The sequence below is a fragment of the Furipterus horrens genome, unplaced genomic scaffold (assembly GCF_987537825.1).
Source record: "Furipterus horrens unplaced genomic scaffold, mFurHor1.1.pri manual_scaffold_8, whole genome shotgun sequence".
Taxonomy (NCBI): domain Eukaryota; kingdom Metazoa; phylum Chordata; class Mammalia; order Chiroptera; family Furipteridae; genus Furipterus; species Furipterus horrens.
In genome coordinates, this window is record NW_028327178.1 from 91,191,571 (window position 1) to 91,210,311 (window position 18,741).

General features: G+C 40.4%; 1 protein-coding gene across 3 annotated transcripts in view; it reads right to left on the reverse strand.

The window, feature by feature from the left end:
- CDK5RAP1 (CDK5RAP1 mitochondrial tRNA methylthiotransferase) overlaps positions 1-17,738 on the reverse strand; it is a 31,343-nt gene extending 13,605 nt beyond the window's left edge. Inside the window, exons 1-11 of one of the 3 annotated variants that reach the window (XM_090286243.1) lie at positions 17,630-17,738; positions 14,711-15,041; positions 12,445-12,548; positions 11,674-11,708; positions 10,552-10,652; positions 8,259-8,469; positions 6,824-6,944; positions 4,593-4,823; positions 4,256-4,353; positions 3,209-3,264; positions 1,809-1,939 (exon numbers count right to left, since the gene is read on the reverse strand). In XM_090286243.1, the coding sequence (XP_090142369.1) occupies positions 1,809-1,939; positions 3,209-3,264; positions 4,256-4,353; positions 4,593-4,823; positions 6,824-6,944; positions 8,259-8,469; positions 10,552-10,652; positions 11,674-11,708; positions 12,445-12,548; positions 14,711-15,020 (1,398 nt within the window). In that variant the 5' untranslated portion in view covers positions 15,021-15,041; positions 17,630-17,738. Of the gene's footprint in view, positions 1-1,808; positions 1,940-3,208; positions 3,265-4,255; positions 4,354-4,592; positions 4,824-6,823; positions 6,945-8,258; positions 8,470-10,551; positions 10,653-11,673; positions 11,709-12,444; positions 12,549-14,710; positions 15,042-15,454; positions 15,809-17,629 lie in introns of those variants that run through there. The other 2 variants (XM_090286241.1, XM_090286242.1) reach the window with 2 other exon arrangements.
- Between the last annotated feature and the right edge of the window lie 1,003 nt (positions 17,739-18,741).

An 18,741-nucleotide genomic window follows, 5' to 3' on the forward strand; every position in this document is an offset into this window, starting at 1 on the left:
TTTTCAATTTTATACCATAAGCCTATACCACCTAGTCCAAAAAAAATAAATTTTATCCTTGAAAAGCCTTTACATCATCCAACACCATAGTATGCATATGTTTATACAGACACACACACGAGCTCATAACACAGTTGGAAAACCACTAAGCTACACGAAAGTATGGAATAAGACAAAAATCAATAAACCAGAGTCTGTACATTCAAATCAATCTGCCTTTGAGAGAACTACCAAATCCACAGAGGAACATGGAGAATAAGTAGAGAAGCCTAAAACAGAATTCTTTTACAGGGTTTACTCTATTATCTTATTATTAGCAACAACTTACCACTATTATACACTTACCATTACAAAGCACTGTTCTAAGTGCTTTATATATATTATCTTATTTAACCCTCAAAACAATGTAAGGTTTGGTACAATGTTATCCCCATTTCAGAAATGAAGAAACCGTGGACTTTTCCCAAGATCACATAGATATTAAATGAGAGAAGAGAAATTTAAGTACTTGGTCTCATCTTCTAGGCTATTTCATTAAGTCTCTGTAACCTTAAGCTTAAAGTAGGAATTAGATCTCAAAGTGAACACTCATATTCAATGTCCACAGAATAGGCTTCCAAAACACAATGAAAACCCATCTCCCAAATTTAGCATTACAAAGAACTCCTCTGGCACATTTGTGATGTTCGTGGAAAATAAGCAAAATGGAACCCAGTAGCTCCTCTTAGGCTTCATCCCTGAAATAATTCTGTAAGAGACATGAATATACACATTGGTCCTCTTACACTGCCTATAGAACACTAGACAATGGGCTTTAAAAGACATGAATTAGCTTGACTGATTACAGCTGAGTTGACAGTAGCTAAGGTCATGGGTTCATTCAATCACTATGTAGTCAGTTTTCCTAAGCCTGTGGACACAGAGGCCTCTCAGCCTCCAGCCCAAACACAAGGCAAGCTATCCCCAGGGTGACTGGGGATAAAAAATGACCCATGCAATTCATCCCTACCACCAAAAAAATGGCAGCACACCAGGACTATCCCCTCTTCAGAATACAAGATACAAGACATAGGATACAAGGTAAACATGCAAAACTCCTCATCTCTCTGCAATGTTTACCTGGGAATCTGTGTTATAGGAGAAACTCCAAAGTGGAGTTCACTTGGCCCAGAAAAATGGAAACTAAAAATAGCTGACGATGGCTGGGAGGGTGACAAGAAGCCTCTGTAAAACAAATCACATCTGTGGGCCAAAAAAGAAGTTCTGCACATTAAGAAATTATCTTCTATTTCTTTTTAAGATTTTATTTATTTATTTTTAGAGAGAGGGTAAGGGAGAGAGAAAGAGAGGGAGAGAAACATTAATGTGTGATTGCCTCTTACGTGCCCCCAACTGGTGACCTGGCCCACAACCCAGGCAAGTGCCCTGACTGGGAAACCGGCAATCCTTCGGTTTGCAGGCTGCCCCTCAAATCCACTGAGCCACACGAGCCAGGACTAGATTTCTTGTAAAGAGAATAATGTTTCTACCTCCACATTCAAATTCTAAACAACCTAAACATAACCTAAAATATTCTAATAAATGTTGGCACAGGTAATTATTTTCATCTCCAATTGCTGAACTATGTAAAATAGCAGACAGGTTCATTAGATAAAAGAAAGAAATGAATGGTAAGACCCTGTGGTTTCTCAAGGACTGCCTTGCTGCCACTTACTTTTCTTCCCAGTTTTCTACAGTATACCCCAAACTAGTCAGGAATGATATCAGTCTGAGCACAGAAGTGGTTCCTCCCCGAATCCAGAGCTCACCTGTCTCATGCTGTAAGCAAAGAGGAAACCCATATTGTACTGAACTTCCCGAAGCAAAGACACTGTCTGGAGGTGATCTTCCTCTGTCTCACCACAAAAGCCAGCAATGAAATCACTGCTGAGGCTCACACCTGCAATACACAACAAAGGACAAAGGAGGACAGCATGTCCCCTGCTGCTTACTTTCCAGAGAGGCCTTTGGTACTTGTGGGTTATCAGAGGGAGGGACCACAATTGTAAGGCATTCCCTGGAGCTTCAGCCCATGTGCAAGTGTAAGAGCAACAGGGCACAGGCCTGCTACCTACAAAATTCCCATGCCAGAGCCTGGCTTCTCACTCTACACTCCCCTCAGTAGTAGAAAAAGTATTTTCACTTTAAATGTGGGAGTTAGGAACACAGTAGGAGTCGACATGTTCAAATTGGTCCTGCTTTTACTGGTAAAAACCTTGCAGTGCCCCATACAAATACACTGTTGAAGTTAGTTTAATACAATGTTCATTTAAAATAATAACAATAACTACTGTTTACTGAATACTTACTAAGTACTATACTTTAATATCTATTTAACTTAACCTATTTAATTATCCCAATGATCCAATGAGGTGAGTACTATTAACTGCATTTTTTTTAAAGATTTATATTTTTTATTTTTAGAGAAAGGGGAAAGGAGAGAGAAAGAGAAGGAGAGAAGCATCAATGCGTGGTTGCGTCTCACACACCCCCAACGGGTGACCTGGCCCACAACCCAGGCATGTCAAACCAGTGATCTTTTGGTTCACAGGCCAGCCCTCGGTCCACTGAGCCACACCAGCCAAGGCTTATTAATGGCATTTTAGAGATGAGAAACTGCAGCCCAAAGAACCTCCACACTATCCTGTCCCATCAAAATGAAAGTATTTATGCATAATACAAGTTACAATAATTAGAAATCTGGAAAAAATGTAGACATTGTCAACCAAATCTAAACTAAAAGACTAGAGTAATCTTATTAGGAGGAAAGGAAAAGGGTTAAGATAAATAGGAAAGGAATTACCTCTAATACACATTTTTAAACATATCGATTGCCCCCAAATCAGAACTAATTTAGAGCACATATAACTTTGCCTACTAACAAAAAGAAAAAGAAAAAAAAGAAAAACAAGGTCTCTCCTATATGTTCAGAAACACAAAACTAAAGAAAAATGAATCTCTTTAGCCTTGAGGCCACAAGCTGATCCACATCTCTGAGTATTTCTAGCAAGACAAAAATACTTAAAAAGTCAGAAAGAAAAAAAGAGAGAAAGAGAAATGAAGAGAAGCAAAAGAAGTGTAAAGGTGTCACAAGGTACTGCCACAGGTGTTGCCTGTATCTGACAAAGATTGTGGGCACTGTAATGTGCTCAGCACTTCTTAAATGTACCTGGAATAGACTCTCTGATATGATGAATTAACTCCACATAAGCTTCTCTTGAATAGCTGCAATAAAGAACAAAAAGAAAAGACTTCAATGAACCAGTTTTCTTTAAATGAATTCTATAAAAGGATAACGCTTTGAACTACCACATGTAATCACTTTTCACCCAGAGTAGGTTAAAGTATCTAAAAGATCTCTCATGATTCAAATCTATACTATAATCTAATCTAGGGCCTATGAATTTTTAGTTCAAGAACATGAATTATTTTAAGTAGCCTCTAATAATAAAGATAGATTAAATATTTAAAAGGGTCTCTAAAACTCTTTGCCAATGTCAAAAACAAGGTGAAACATTAGTTCCATACAGCCTGCCATCTGTCACATTCTCCTTTCGGTCCTATCCCTGCAATATTTATTCCCAAAGAAAGTGAACACAAAGAGTTACACTTAAATTCCAAGACCTAGAGGCAGTGGGTTGGGTGGGGGAGAGAAATTAGGGGAAAAGGGGACAACTGTAATTGAAAAATAAAAATAAAAATAAAAAATAAATAAATTCCAAGACCTAAAAAACTTTAATGTTAAAAGCTAAAGGATTGCCCTGGCTCAGTGGGTTGAGCACCAGCCTGCAAACCAAAGGTCATTGGTTCAATTCCCAGTCAGGGCACATGCCTGGGTTGTGGGCCAGATCCCCAGTTGAGGGCGTACAAGAGGTAACCTATTACTGTTTCTCTTGCACATCGACGTTTCTATCTCTTTCTCCCTCCCTTCTCCTCTCTTTAAAAAATAAAATCTTTAAAAAATTGTTTAAAAAAAAAAGCTAAAGATTAAAATCTCAGGGTGTGCCACACAGTTGGTGCTTAATAAAAAAACATGCTAAACAAATGAAATGAGTGATCCAGTCCTTAGTCTATACTTACAATGTCCATGGGTTTACTCATAACATACATTTATTGAGCAACTACTATTCGCCACACATTACACTAAAACGTCATACATTGGTTCTTAAGGAAACATTGAAAGGTGTGGGATAGCCCCTCCCCAAGCAAATCTGACCCCCTCCGCATGGCTTCCAGTACACGGCTACTTCCACTCTGGGCTGGTAGGTGGATCTGTTTACAGATGTTGTCTCTCTCGTGAATCAGCTGAAGAACCTGATCAAATAGAACACATTAAAGGTCATCAAAGTCTCACCAAAGAATCTTGCAGAAAGGAACACCACCCCCACTATTCTCTGCCAAAGCTAATTTTCAAGTAATTCAGGGGCTAATTAAACCAAACACATAAATTACCCAAATCCTTTACTTTTCCTCATATCATGTTCAGTCTGTCCCAGACAGAACTGCTTAAGGATACTGATATCAGTTTGGCACAGTTAACTGTCAACACTTACCTCATCAGGAAAATCCTTGGGATGAGGAGAGGTAAAACGGATCCTCATTTCAGGATCTATTCTGGAAACCTGATCCAGAAGGTGCGAAAAACGGAGGCCCCCGTACTTGGTTTTATAGTTGGTAGAGAAGCCACGGCTGAGGCTGGTGGATACTGCATTGCTGAACTGGACCTCTGAATTGTCCCGAAAACTATTAACATTCTGACCAAGTAGGGTCACTTCTTTCAGCCCCTGAAAAGGAGGAAATAAACATATTGAAAGCAATTTAAAAACTAGTTTGGTAGTATCAAGCAAAAATCACTAACCAAAATTAGCTGAACCTACAAAAGAGCCATCCATAAACATGTTGTCTTTAACCCAATAATTTCATGCTTGGGCATCTTGTGTGAAGACTGAACTTCAGAATAACATCTTATGTAAACATTAATTTTCAAAATGTTTTTTAGAGTAGAAAAAACTGGATGCAAACTTAATATTCAATAATGGTTAATTCATAACACATAAATCAAACTAGGATATCATTCTGTCAGGTGAATGTTATATAAACATTGCCTATACTTCATAGTATTCTTACCAAAAATGTTTAGCCTAAATCAAATCAAGCTTTTACACCTAACTCCAGTTTACCAAAATTCAGGGGAATAGTTTTTCTTAAGATTTTATTTATTTTTTATTTTTAGAGTGAAGGGAAGGGAGAGAGAAAGAGAGGGAAAAAAACATCAACATGCAAGAGAAGTTGGTTGTCTTTCGCACTACCTGGCCTGCAACCCAGGCATGTGCCCTGGCAAGAACTCGAACCAGCAACCTTTTGGCTCACTGGCCGGTGCTCAATCCACTGAGCCACACCAATCAGGGCTCAGGGGAATAGTTGAATTGAGGAAGCAATCAAACAAATCCAAATGTGTCTGACCTCTTTAAAACAATGAATGAATCATTTAAAGCAAACAACAAAAAAATAATTAAGAGTTTGAATAACTATAACAACCAAATTAAACTACACTAATCTTTAGCATACCTTGGTTTAAAAATCAAACAGCAATAAGATATTTTGGGGCAATTAATAAATTTTGAATATGGGTTGCATATTAGATAAGTTAATTGTGTTATTTCCTACATGAGATTATGTACAATGTATTATGGTTGAAAAGATAAAAATCCTTATTCTGAGACATACACTGAAGTATCCAGAGTTAAGCAGCCTGCTGTCTACAACTTACTTCTAAAAGGTTCAGAAAGTCCTGACGAGTATGGTTCAGTGAGTTGAGTGTCATCCTGCAAACCAAAAGGTCGCCACTTCAATTCCCAGACAGGGTAAATGCCTGGATTTGGGGCCAGATCCCTGGTTGGAGGCATGCGAGAGGCAACCAATCAATGTTTCTCTTCCTCTCCTTCTCCCTCCCTCCCCCCTTCTCTAAAAATAAATAAATAAAATCTTTTAAAAAGGGAATAAAAGAGCAAAGGCAAACTGCTAACTTAGAACTGAGGCAGGAGCTAGCCTCCCTTGGCTCCTGAGCCAAGTAAGCAAGGAAGTAGGGAAAGTCTAGCAGAAGAATAGCTCCACGTTCTCAGGTACTGTCCTATTCTGCATGGCTAGATGATCTGGGCCCAGGGGTAACAAGAGACCTCCTCAAGGGCTGAGATTAGCTCCCAATAGGAGGAAGGCAGTAGGTATCTCTCCCCTCTAGCCTCTGATCTGAATCACTATCCTCATCTATTCTCTGTAAACTGGCCCATGGTAAAATGAACAAGAGATGTGAGAGGATTCCCTAGAATAGAAAGACTAATAAAATCAATCATTTTGTAAAAAAATTACTATGTACCAGGTAGTTTTAAAACATTTAAACTACCATATCCTTCCAACAACCTGGCAACAAAGGTATTATCTTATCCTCTTTCATAGATGGGGAAATTGTGTTTTGAAGAAGGTAGTCAAATGACCAGTGCCAGGGCACCAAGCCAGAGAAGGGTGGAACCAGAATTCATACTCAATCATTTGATTCTAAACTCATGCTCTCATGCTCTCTCCATTCTACTGTGTTGCCCGCCTCCTAAGCAAACTTCACAGCAGATCTGCCTATAACTTGTGGGCAGCAAACCAAAGGTACACTCAGGTTTCTGGCCAGGTACGTAAACTAGTACAATTCAGTGATAGCATAAGCTGCAAAACTATAAAGTTGTCCTCATCCTCCCACAAGCATGCTCTCTGTAAGAAAGTCTGGATAACTTTTCACCTGCTCAGAAAGCTTTTTCACTTCCTCCAGAATCGAGGCAACAGGCCGACTCCTCTCCCGGCCACGTGTGAAAGGAACAATGCAGTAGCTGCACATGTTGTCACAGCCTCTCATGATAGACCTGGAGAAGAAAGCACCAGAACTTAATAACAGCAGCAGGATGACTTGGTCCAACCAAAGGAGCAGGTCACAGCTTCTTTGGCATTATCCTTTGGCTCTAAATTCTCTTGGCAACGTACTCACACTGGACCAGATAAGAAGAGCCGAGGCAGACATTTTTTTATCTTTAAAAACTTAGGCTTTAGCCCTGGCTGGTGTGGCTCAGTGGATTGGGTGCCAGCCTGAGAACCAAAGGGTCACTGGTTCAATTCCTGGTCAGGGCACATGCCTGGGTTGCAGGTGGGATCCCCAGTTGGGGGCGTGCAAGAGGCAACCACACATTGATGTTTCTCTCCCTCTCTCTCTCCCTTCCCCTCTCTCTAAAAATAAGTAAATAAAATCTAAAAAAAAAACCAAAAACTAGCCTTTAACCCCAGGATATGAACCAAACCATATTCTTCAACAAATATAACTATTTGTCAACTACTTCTTTTTTTTTTTAATTTAAAAGGATCCAGAGAAAGAATAAGAGAATCAGGAAAGGCTGAGATATTTTCTTAAGTGAAAAAATAAGAGTATTGAAGGGAGGATAGGAAAGACCTCATTTTATGTACACTAGTACATATGCAGAAAACACTTCTCAAAGAATTACACAAGAAACAACCAGGCCCTGTCCTGTAGCACAGTTGGTTAGAGCGTTGTCCCGATATGCCAAGGTTGTGGATTTGCTCTTCTGTCAGGGTACATACATACAAGCAGCAACCAATGAATGCATAAATAAGTGGAACAACAAATCAATGTTTCCTTTCTCTTTCTCTCTCTCTTTCTCTCTCTTTCCCCCTCCCTCCCCCTCCTTCTCTCTAAAGTCAATAATTAAAATAAAAATAAAACAACTAACATGCCACCTATGAGAGGTGGCCTAGGAGAATGGGAATGGGAGGTATAAAGGAGTCTTATATATCATTTTTTGTCTTTCGTACTGTGTACATACATTAATTTTTTAATGTAATAACAATAACATATTTTAATTTTTTTTTTTAATCCATACCCGAGGACATTTTATTCCTTTTAGAGAGAGGAAGGGAGAGGTGAAACATCAATGTGAGAGAGAAGCATCAATTGGTTGCTTCCCATATGTGCCCAGACCAGGAATCACACATGCCTGAATCAGGGATCAAACCCGCAACCTAGGTATGTGCCCTGCCTGGGAATGAAACCAGCAACCTTTCACTCACCGGACAACACTCTAACCAACTGAGCCACACTGGCTGAGCTTAACGTGTTATTTTAAAAGTGAGAAAGAGGTTTACTCCCTATCTCTTGGTTGGTAACTCACACAAAAGCAGAAGTAGCACTGGGGCTCGTCTGGACTGGCATGACGTCAGCATAGGTCTCATCCAGAGAGAGCAGTACATTGGCAGCTTGCTGGCCTGACTCAGCAACAGCCAGCAGCCGAGGAAGGTCTCGATAGGCATCTGGACCAGCCAAAACATCCACCATTTTCTCCTTGTTGAGGATCTCCTCCTTCAACCTCTCAGCCATGCAACCTGGGAGGGAAAAGAAATAAACACCTGCTCCCAAATTCATATGGTCTCATGCCTTCTTAGTAGACATTGTCTCCAGCTGGATTGGGGACCAGGGCACAGAAACTTCTCTGAGTTTGGCATCATCCCTCAAATTTGCCCAACACTACCATGGCACTGGAACCTCCATCTTCCTATACAAGAAAACAAGGGAAAGGGCTCCAAACTCAATTAAATGCCCAGGAAAATTAAACCACCATCCAAAAACCTTTCTAGATGTGAACCACCTCGTTTTTTTCAATTGAAAATTACTCATTTCTACAAATAACTATTTTGCATCAGGAATTTATTTTTAAAAATAAAACAATATACAGCTGCACTTACACTCTTTTATCCCTCTTCTTGCCCAAAATACTTGCTAAAACCTGTAAAAAATGAGTTAACCATCCATGCTGGTATCTTCCATATCCTTAAAAACCATTATTAGTAGTAAGACTATCAAATTAATAAAAAGTCCATTTTATTACAAACATCCTTTGAAAATACTTGTTTAAGAACTATTCTCGGTTGTACATCCATGTTCATAGCAGCAACATTCACAACAGCCAACAGGTGAAAGCAACCCAGGTGTCCACAATGCACTATTATTCAGCTTTAAAAAGAAAGGACATTCTGCCCTGGCCAGTGTGGCTCACTTGGCTGGAGTGTCGTCCCATAAACCGAAAGGTTGCAGGTTCAATTCCGGTCAGGGCATATGCTTCGGTTGTGGGTTCACTCACTGGTTGGGGTGTGTATATGAGGTCCCTGGTCAGGGCACCTACAAGAGGTGGCCAATTGATGTCTCTCTCCCTCTCTCTCTCCTTCCCTCTCTCCCTCCCTTCCCCTCTAAAAATAAATTTAAAACAAATTTTTTTAATGGAATTCTGACACATAATTGACATTATCCTAAGTAAAATAAGCCAGTCCCCAAAGGACTCCACTTACATGAGGTACCTAGAGCAGTCAAATTCATAGAGGCAGAAAGTAGACCAGTGGCTGCCAGGGGCTGCGGTGAGGGGGGACTGGCAAGTTAGTGTTTAACAGGTACAGAGGGTCAGTTTGGGAAGATGAAGAAGTTCTGAAAATGGCTGGTGGTGACGGTTGCACAACTATGTGAATGTACTTGATGGCACTGAAATGTACATTTAAAAAGGGTTAAAATAGTACATTTCGTGTTATATATTTTTACCACTAAAAAGCCTCTTTTGGGGGTTTCTAAAATTCCTAACCAATATTTACCCAGGGACTTCTATAATGAAGGAACTGAAATGTAACAGAACATTTCACTAATCCTTCCATTTTCTTGTATTTCTTAATAAACTCATCTGTATAACAGGATATGCGCCAACTGTGTTTTGAACCATCATCAAAAAGAATTAATTTAAATATTCTACAAGGGGCACAGTCCGTTTTAAGATTAAGTATATTAACTAAATTCTAGAAACAAGAGGGTACAGAATATTTATTTTTAAAATATGCTTCCTAGTTGTCTATATCAGAGCTGTCCAACAGAACTTCTCAGATGACAGAGATGTTCTTTATCGGTGCTGTTCAAACTAGTAGCCACTAGTCAAGTGTGGCTACTAAGCAGTCACTATGTGACTAGTGAGATTAAAGAAGTAAATTTTTAGTATTATTTAAGTTTAATTAAATTCAAATAACCACAAGTGGCTACTGGCTACGACATTGGTCACTACAGATCTAGATCTTCACTTGGGCATGCTTCAGGAGTCAAGATGAAACATGCCTACACTGTAAATGAATGCTTGCTGCCCACTCGGACTCCAAATGCTATCCTATCCAAAACTCTGCCATCATGAGCCACATTAGCCTCCAGGAGGGGCACACCACTTTCTGAGTACCTATTACCTCAAGGCACTAGGAAAAGACCTTTTGTGAGTGTTATCTCATTTAATCCTACAGCCTCTAACATAAGTACAAGAGTTGCACAGGGTATATAAGATTTCTTCATACATTGGGAATCTGGTCGCTAAGGGAAACCCCAGCATATAAAGCTACATGGAGCCCAAGTCTTGAAACTCACTAAATTTGCAAATTACCAGATACCTAGAATCCCAATCTTCAGAGGTACTTGGGAACGGAGCCGTTTTGTCTTCAGGGCTTTAAGCTGACGTAAACGATTCCAGATGGTCTGTTCAGCCTTCTCCCTACAGAGATCAAGAGGTAGACTGAACCTGCAAATAAACTACAGAGCAATCGAAAAGGGTAGAACAATGGGAATAAAATAAAAACCTTCAATGCTTTAAATAAATACCTAACTTTTAGGCTTAGAGAAGGTAGGCAGGGAGCCAACTGAAGAAACAACACTTGCTATAATAGTCCTAGAATGATGCCCTTCCTGCCCATCTCAAGATCCTGACAAGCCTTTAAGCCAAACTCAAAAACAATCTACTTCACAAGGCCTTCCCCAACTCTACTCTGCTGACAAGTTTATTCTCCTTACTTTTAACTATCATATCACTTTAACTATACTTTCCCTATACTTAGCATTTATCATTTTTATTATTTGATCTTTTTTCACCTACTGCTTTTCACCAGATATGATATCTATCTGTGCATCTTAGTTCCCATATCAGATTAAACTCCTTAAAGCCTGGTTCCATGAAGGAATAGTTCATTTCTGAATCTCCCAAAGCACCTAGTTCTGTGTCTTGTTGAATTAATTGATAGTACAGCCAGCTGAGGAAACATTAACATTAACATGCCTCGTACATAAAAACAAAGGTCAAAATAGGGCATATTCACCTTTGATGGATGCCACTCATCTCTGTTCAGAGCTCTGTCCCCCAACCACTGACTGCAACCTAGCCCTTATGATGTGAGCAACATCAATAAACATGTGCCATTAGCTACAAGAAAAACCTTACAGAAAATTGGGTGACTCAGCACACTCTCAGTTGTCTCATCTATACAATGGATTTGATAACATCACCTACCTCATTGAGTTGCTATAAGAATTAAATTACTTAGTGCATGTATAGTACTCAGCACAGGACCTGACAAACAGCACATGCTCAGCAAATGTCGACCAGTTCTATCATTACTGTCTGCACTGCATAAAACTACAAATCCATTGGCTCATCTCCATAGGTAGGCCAGCCTAGCACTGTTAGATCTAGCATTATTAAATAAGATATATTCACTCCTAGGTAAAGAATAATTTCCCACCTGATTGAACATGTGACAAGAAGAATCACATCAGCCTGAGTGGAGAGCAAGGAAAAAAAAAGAAAATTATAATCTTTGAAATTAAGACTTGTAGAATCACTGCCCATGGCCCTTTTTATTTTAATTGTGGAAAAACGTACACAACATTTACCATTTTAACCAATTTTAAGTGTAGAGTTCAGGAGGATTAAATACATTCTCATTGTTGTCCAACTATCTCCACCATCAACCTTCCAGAACTATTTCACCTTCCCCAACTAAAACTCTGTACCCATTAAACACTAATTCCCATTCCCACCTCCTTGCAATCCATTGTTTTTTAAAGAAATTTCTTCCCCTTTGTTTTTAAAAGATTGTATTTATTTATTTTTATAGAGAGGGGAAGGGAGAAAGAGACGGAGAGAAACATCAATCAGTTGCCTCTCACACGCCCCAACAGGGTACTGGGCCCATACCCCAGGCATGTGCCCTGACCAGGAATCAAACCACTGACCTTTTCGCCTTGCAGGGCGATGCTCAACCGATCCATGCCGGTCAGGACATGCAGTCCATTTTTAACTTAGTTCCTTACCCAAAATGAGCACCACCATAAAATTTTCAAAAATAATGAAATACTGTAAATGTACACCTCAGTCCCATGCTGCACACTTTACTCAAAATAACTCACTCTTTCCAGGCCATACCCTGTTCCTGAAACTACGCCTAAGAACTGGCACAAATGCAGAGCCTACCCAGGCCCAGATAACATAGGGCAACAGGAAATATGTGTACCTCTTGGAGATTATCAGTCCGCAGGTAGCCACTCTTCCGTAAGATAGACCAGGCTATCTCTGTGTCATTCACATTCATCTGGCAGCCATAGGTCTCCAGGTAGACTGCAACGAGAGGGGGGTTCCATGGTAGGCAGACAAAAAGGGACCATGTATCTCAAAAAGTCTCCTTCCCAAATGCCCCAGAAATATTTGATGCAACTGATTATCCAGTAAGTTGCCTCACTTCTAAGACACCATTAATTGCCAGGTGTGCCACAAAATTAACGACAGCCTTTCAGAACAAAAGAAATACTACATTATATACACCCACCAATTACACACCATGTCATTTAAATATGGGAAAAACATGCACCTAAGAAACAAGAAAATATGGTTATAAAAACTATCAGAAAAGAGGGGATTAGCTGACAGCATTGATTATCAACCTAGAGGAAACTAAATTGAAATCCACACGTTACACTACTCCTTCTCAAATGAGGTTCTCCGGCTTCTGGAAGTAGTATCAGAAGCCAGAGGATACATAAAGTCACAAAATGAAGATGAGGCAACTTCATAGTGTAACTTCGAACATCTTAAATAAAAGCAAGCATGGTTATAATGACATAAAACACATTTGCACAAAGTTTTTATGTTTGTTTGTTTTTATCCATTGTAAGTGTGCAATTCCATGATTTTTTGCACAAAGTTTTAAGAACATCAACTTCACTCGGGCTAGCCCCTTCAAACTAAATTCCTGTATCAACCCCTGTCCCCACCAATACACTTTAATTCACAGACCCAAATAAATTCTAAATAAAGTTAAAAGTTGAGCCATGGCTGGTGTGCTGAGAGCCAGCCTGTGAACCAAAAAGGTCACCAGTTCGATTCCCAGTCAGGGCACAAGTCTGGGCTGTGGGCCAGGTCCCCAGTTGGGAGCATGGGAGTGGCAACCAACCAATCCATGTATTTCTCGTGCATTGACGCTTCTCTCCCTTTCTCCCTCCCTCCCCATCTCTCTAAAAATAAATAAAAAATTTTTTTTAAGTTAAATGACAAAGAATTATATAAAAATCAATAGAAAACAGCAGTAATTTTAAAAGAAAAGGAGGGAGGAAAGAAGGAAAAGAGGGAGGAAAAAGGAAAGATCAGGATTTTAAAAAAACTTTCCTTGGCTCACTTCCTTGTCAAAAAAAAGAAAACACCAATACTTAGGTCAGAGAAGGACTGCAGGACAATAAATTATAAAGGACTGCAAAATACCTAGCAGAGGTCACGAGGTATACATACTCCATGACTAATTCAACTTCTAAAGACTTACTCTGGAAAAAAATTAACAGAAGCAATATCTATCTATCTACTCTCTGTCTTTATATATAGAGTCAGATAGAGAGAAAGACATATAGACATAGATATAGATGAGACACTTGTAGTATTATTTATAATATAAAAGTTTTTTAAACAACCTAATTTGCAACTATAGTATACAGGTTGGAAAACATGGTACAATATGGTATTTTTGTACCAATTTTTAAAATTTTAATTATGAATAATGTACTCGGGAAAATATTAAAAACAGGTTACAAATAATTTTCACTTTATGATTGCAACCAAATCTTTAGGAATTATAAAGGGAGCCCTGGCTGGGTAGCTCAGTTGGTTAAGAGCATCATCCCAATACACTAAGGTTTTGGGTTCAATCCCCAGTCAGGGCACATACAAGAAGCAATAATGAATGCATAGATAAGTGAAGAAAAAACTGATGTTTTTCTCCCTCCCTCTTTCTATAAAATCAATCAATAATTTATTTTTTTTTTTTTTAATTATAAAGGGAAAGTTTTCTGAAACTGGGCAAATGGGAAAGGTCTGATTGTCCCTTAATTTCTCTTCAAGCTTTTTTTAAGGCATTTAATTGATTGCATAATGTTCCTAAAAAAATCCTCTGCCTAAGCATAATGAGTGAATTTCTACAGCAATATTTGTGAAAGCTGCTTTATAACTTAAAACAAATTAAAAATTAGAACAGAAATTATAGGGTTTCCAAAGATAACCAAGGAGAGGACTACCAGGACTCTAACCTCCCCCCAGTCACATGTATCAACAATATAAGTTTCGTTATATTAATGTTACTTGATGGAGCTTAATGATTCCATAACTTAGCAAGTCTTCCCACACTGTTAACCCTCCAAAGCCAGGTCTGTAATATAAAGAACAGTTAAGAATCAGGCCATGGACGCTGGAAAAGAGCACAGCAGAAAGCCCAAAGAGAGACAAAAAGTAAAACCAACCTTTTCTCTGACTTCCTAAAAGTTCATCCAGTGTGAGATATGGGGGTGGGTCCACCACATCTGGAGAAGACAGCTTCTCTTGAGGAACTGAAGCACTTCTTAAAAAATGCTGCAAGCTCGGTCCAGTGGCCAGTCTGGAGCTGAAATCCTTCCGAACTCCATCCCCCTGCTGTCCTTCTGGGCTGGGACACGTGGTGGTGGAGAAACTGCTGTGTGCCCTGCAGGTCCGGAGCAGCAGCCAGGACAGAGAGGCTAATGGCCCCCACCCCGGACACCTCTGTGCTTGGAGGATACACTGTAAACGATGCATGGCACTAAAACAGCCTGACGTCTGCAAAAGGATGACAGACATCAACATTTTTGAACACTGTGTGCAGGGCACTATAAGTATTTCGAGTGTATTAATACATTTAATCCTCACAAAAAGCCAATACGAAGATACCTTTAACAACAGTATCCCTATTTTTACAGGTGAAAAAACTGAGGCAACTTGCCCAAGGTCATACAAGGAGTGCCAGAAATGAGATGCAAATCCAGGCATTCTGTTTTCAAACTAAGGGGTGGCAGAGATGAGATGAGAAGCCCTGACAAAATAAAGTAGCACCTCGTGCAGGAACAATTCCAAAGGTTTTAAGCATATTAACTCTTTAAATCTTCACAGCAATCCTAAGCAATATAGGCAAAAGACACTATTATTATGCCATTCAGAAATAAGGAAAGACACAAAAGGGCAAAGGTACTTACCAAGCTCCCACAGCCAGTAAGCAGCAGAGCTGGCCACTTTGCTATACTGCCTCCCAACACTGTGAGAACCACTTACTCTCTGAAGGCATCTTCCTTTGAGTTTCTTCAAAAGGAATGTATCTAATGCAGGGTACCGTAATGCCTGATCAGTGACTCCTTCTACCCTCCATAAGTCTCAAGTCACTGCCTTCAAACTTCCCACCCATGGCTGGAGGGATGGAAAAAGGCACAACCTTTACAGAGGGCAATTTGCCACTTACCATCGAAATTACACACACACAAACCCTTTGACCAAGCAGTTCCATTCCTACATATTTATCCTACAGATATAGTCTGACATGTGCAAAATGACCTATGTATAGTTGTTGCAGCGCTGTTTCTAATAGCAAGAGAATGAAAGAGATCTAAATATCATCAACAGTGGACTCATTAAGTAAGTCATGGTGCATCCACACAGTGCAATAAAACACAACTGTCAGAAAGTGGGGCTGAATCTATACATGACAAAAGCAAAGAAGCAAAATGCTGGATACTACCTATAGTATGCTATACTGAATCTGTGGAGGCAGGAAGGTGGGATGATTAAGGTACATATTTGTAAGTGCACACAGTATCTCTAGAATGTGTAAGAAACAGTGACTGCCTCCCAGGAATAAACCCAGGTGACTCAAAGTACAAGATTTGGAGCCCTAGCCGGGTAGCTCAGTTGGTTAGAGCATCATCCTGATACGCCAAGGTTGCAGGTTTGATCCCCAGTCAGGTCACATACAAGAAGGAATCAATGAATGCATAGGTGGAACAACAAATTGATGTTTCTCTTTCTTTCTAAAAAAATCAATAATTTTTTTAAATTTGGAAACATACTTTCCACCACTTATTAATGGACTGCCTCACAACCATACCAGAAATCTTTATACTGATTTTCACTCTTCTCTCTGGCAGGTATATCTTCTCTGTACTGATCTGGCCAACTTCTATGCTACTTTTTAAGTCTCTGCTTCCCCCTGGAAGCCTATCCTGGCCACCACCCTCAAAGTCTAGGTTGCGGGTCCTCCTCTAGGTTTCCAAAGCCCCCTTATAGACTCTACCATAAGAGTCAATACACTTTGCTGTCAGCGCTTAACACTATGCCATCTCTTATAAGTTGAGAGGTCGAGGAAGGCAGGAAACAAATCTCATTCATATCTACATCAGGTGCTGTACATGTAACATGAGCAGATGTGACCTGTTACCTCTCCAAGCTGATCACCTGCTGTTTATGCCACCTGTACTTGAGGCAAAGGCAGTATTAACCTACTTTCAAGTGTCAGAGAACAGCAAACTTTTAGTATCCTCTTTAAAGTCATCAATTTTCACCCCTTACTTGTCGTGTGACCTTGAGGAAGTCAAATTCCTGACCCTGAGCTGTGAAATAAGGATAAAAGTAGTATCTACCTTCCAGAGAGTTGTGAGAATTAAACATTTTTAAATCCCAACTTGGCACACGGTAAATTTTCAGTAACTTCACATCTGCAGCCCACACCCCTTCTCACGGTGAGTATAGAGCATTGTGGTTAAAACCCTAGACTTAAGAGTCTCACCCAACAGCCAGGTAACTTTGGGCACTTGGGAGCTTCTTAAACTCTGGGAGCTTCCATTTCTTCATGTGTAAAATAAGGATAACAGTACATACTTCTATGTCTGTTGTAAGGGCCAAACGTGATAATGTAAATAAAATGTTCGCATAGCACAATGTAGGGGACTCTGTGGGGGCTCAGAAATTAACTGGGAGCTGGCAAAAACATGAGACAGCGGCCTCATCTCAGTATAATTGAACATAAACAATAAAACATCCCATGTTACTGCGTGGGAACAATATGTCAGGCGTGGTGCTAAGCGTGTGCCATTGATTACCGTATTTAATCCTCACAGCAACTCTGTGAGGCAGATTCTACGATCATCCCCACTTCACAGGTGACGAAGCTAATGCTCCGGGTGAAGGACGGTGACTTGCCTAAGGTCACAAGTGAGCAGGCAGCGGGACTGGGGTGGGAACCCAGGCAGTCCGACACCAGGGTCTGCGCAGTGACCACCGCGCCCTGCTCCCCTCGAACTTCCGGACCTCAGCTGCCCCTCCTCCCCCCATGTAGACCACGGGCGGGTGCGCAGGTCCCCTTCACCCGGAGCGCCGCTCACCTCCTGGAGCTCGAGCGCCCAGGGTCGCGCTGCGAAAGCTCCGCTCAGCCGCTATGCTGCCCTCCCAGTTGTCCACAGCCACGCGCGCGACTTCCGTTCCTCCGCCACTTCCGTCCGGGTGGTTCCCACGGAGGTGCCTCCTCTGTAAGGTCCGGGCGGATCCAGGCTCCCAGACTTTTTTGGTTTGGTTTTGTTTTTGTTTTTGTTTTCTAATTGATTCTAGAGAGAGAAACACCCAGCTGTTGCTCCACCCATTGATACATTCCTTGGTTGATTCTTGTATGCGTCCTGACCCAGGCTCCTTGCTGGTGAACAATACGTTTCCCAGTAGCCAGCACGTGACGAGTCCTTGAAATTGAGTACGAGTTAAATGGGCTCTAAATGTGAAATAAATACTGGATGTCGAAGAAAGAATGTAAAATGTCTCCTCAATATTTTTTATACTGATTACTTGTTGAAATAATATTTGGGATATATTGGATTAAATATATTATTTAAATTAATCTCAACTGTTTCTTTTTACTTTTTTAATGTGGCTACTGTGAAACTTTAAATTACATGTGTGACTCACATTCTATTTCTGCTGCACTATAGGTTAAAGACTTCCAGATTCAAGTCTCCAGCCTGCACCCCCACTGGAGTTACAGATCCATAATTCAGCTGCCTACGTGGCACCTCCGCTTGGGTGTCTAATGGCCATCTCTAACTTTATACAGAACTCTTCTTTCCACACACACACATTCTCACCCAAAATCTGTACCTGCCCAGTCTGACCCATCTCAGTGGATGACCAAAGCATCCTCCCAGATGCACTAGGAGAAACTGAGGAGTCATTTTTGTTTCCTTTCCCTCAATCTTTACACTCAGTCTGTCAGCAAATCCTCCTGTCAGCTCTAACTCCAAAATGTCTCAAATCTGACCACTTCCCGTTTTTCCATTCTGCCCTTGTCCTTGTCTCCTACAGACTATTTCCCACACAGAGCCTAAGAGCATTTATTTGTTTTGTTAACTCAAATCACATCACTCCTCTGCTGAAAATTCAAGATGGCTTGCCACTACCTTTGCAATAAACTCGAATTTCCTATTGTGTCCTAGAAACTCCATGATCTGAC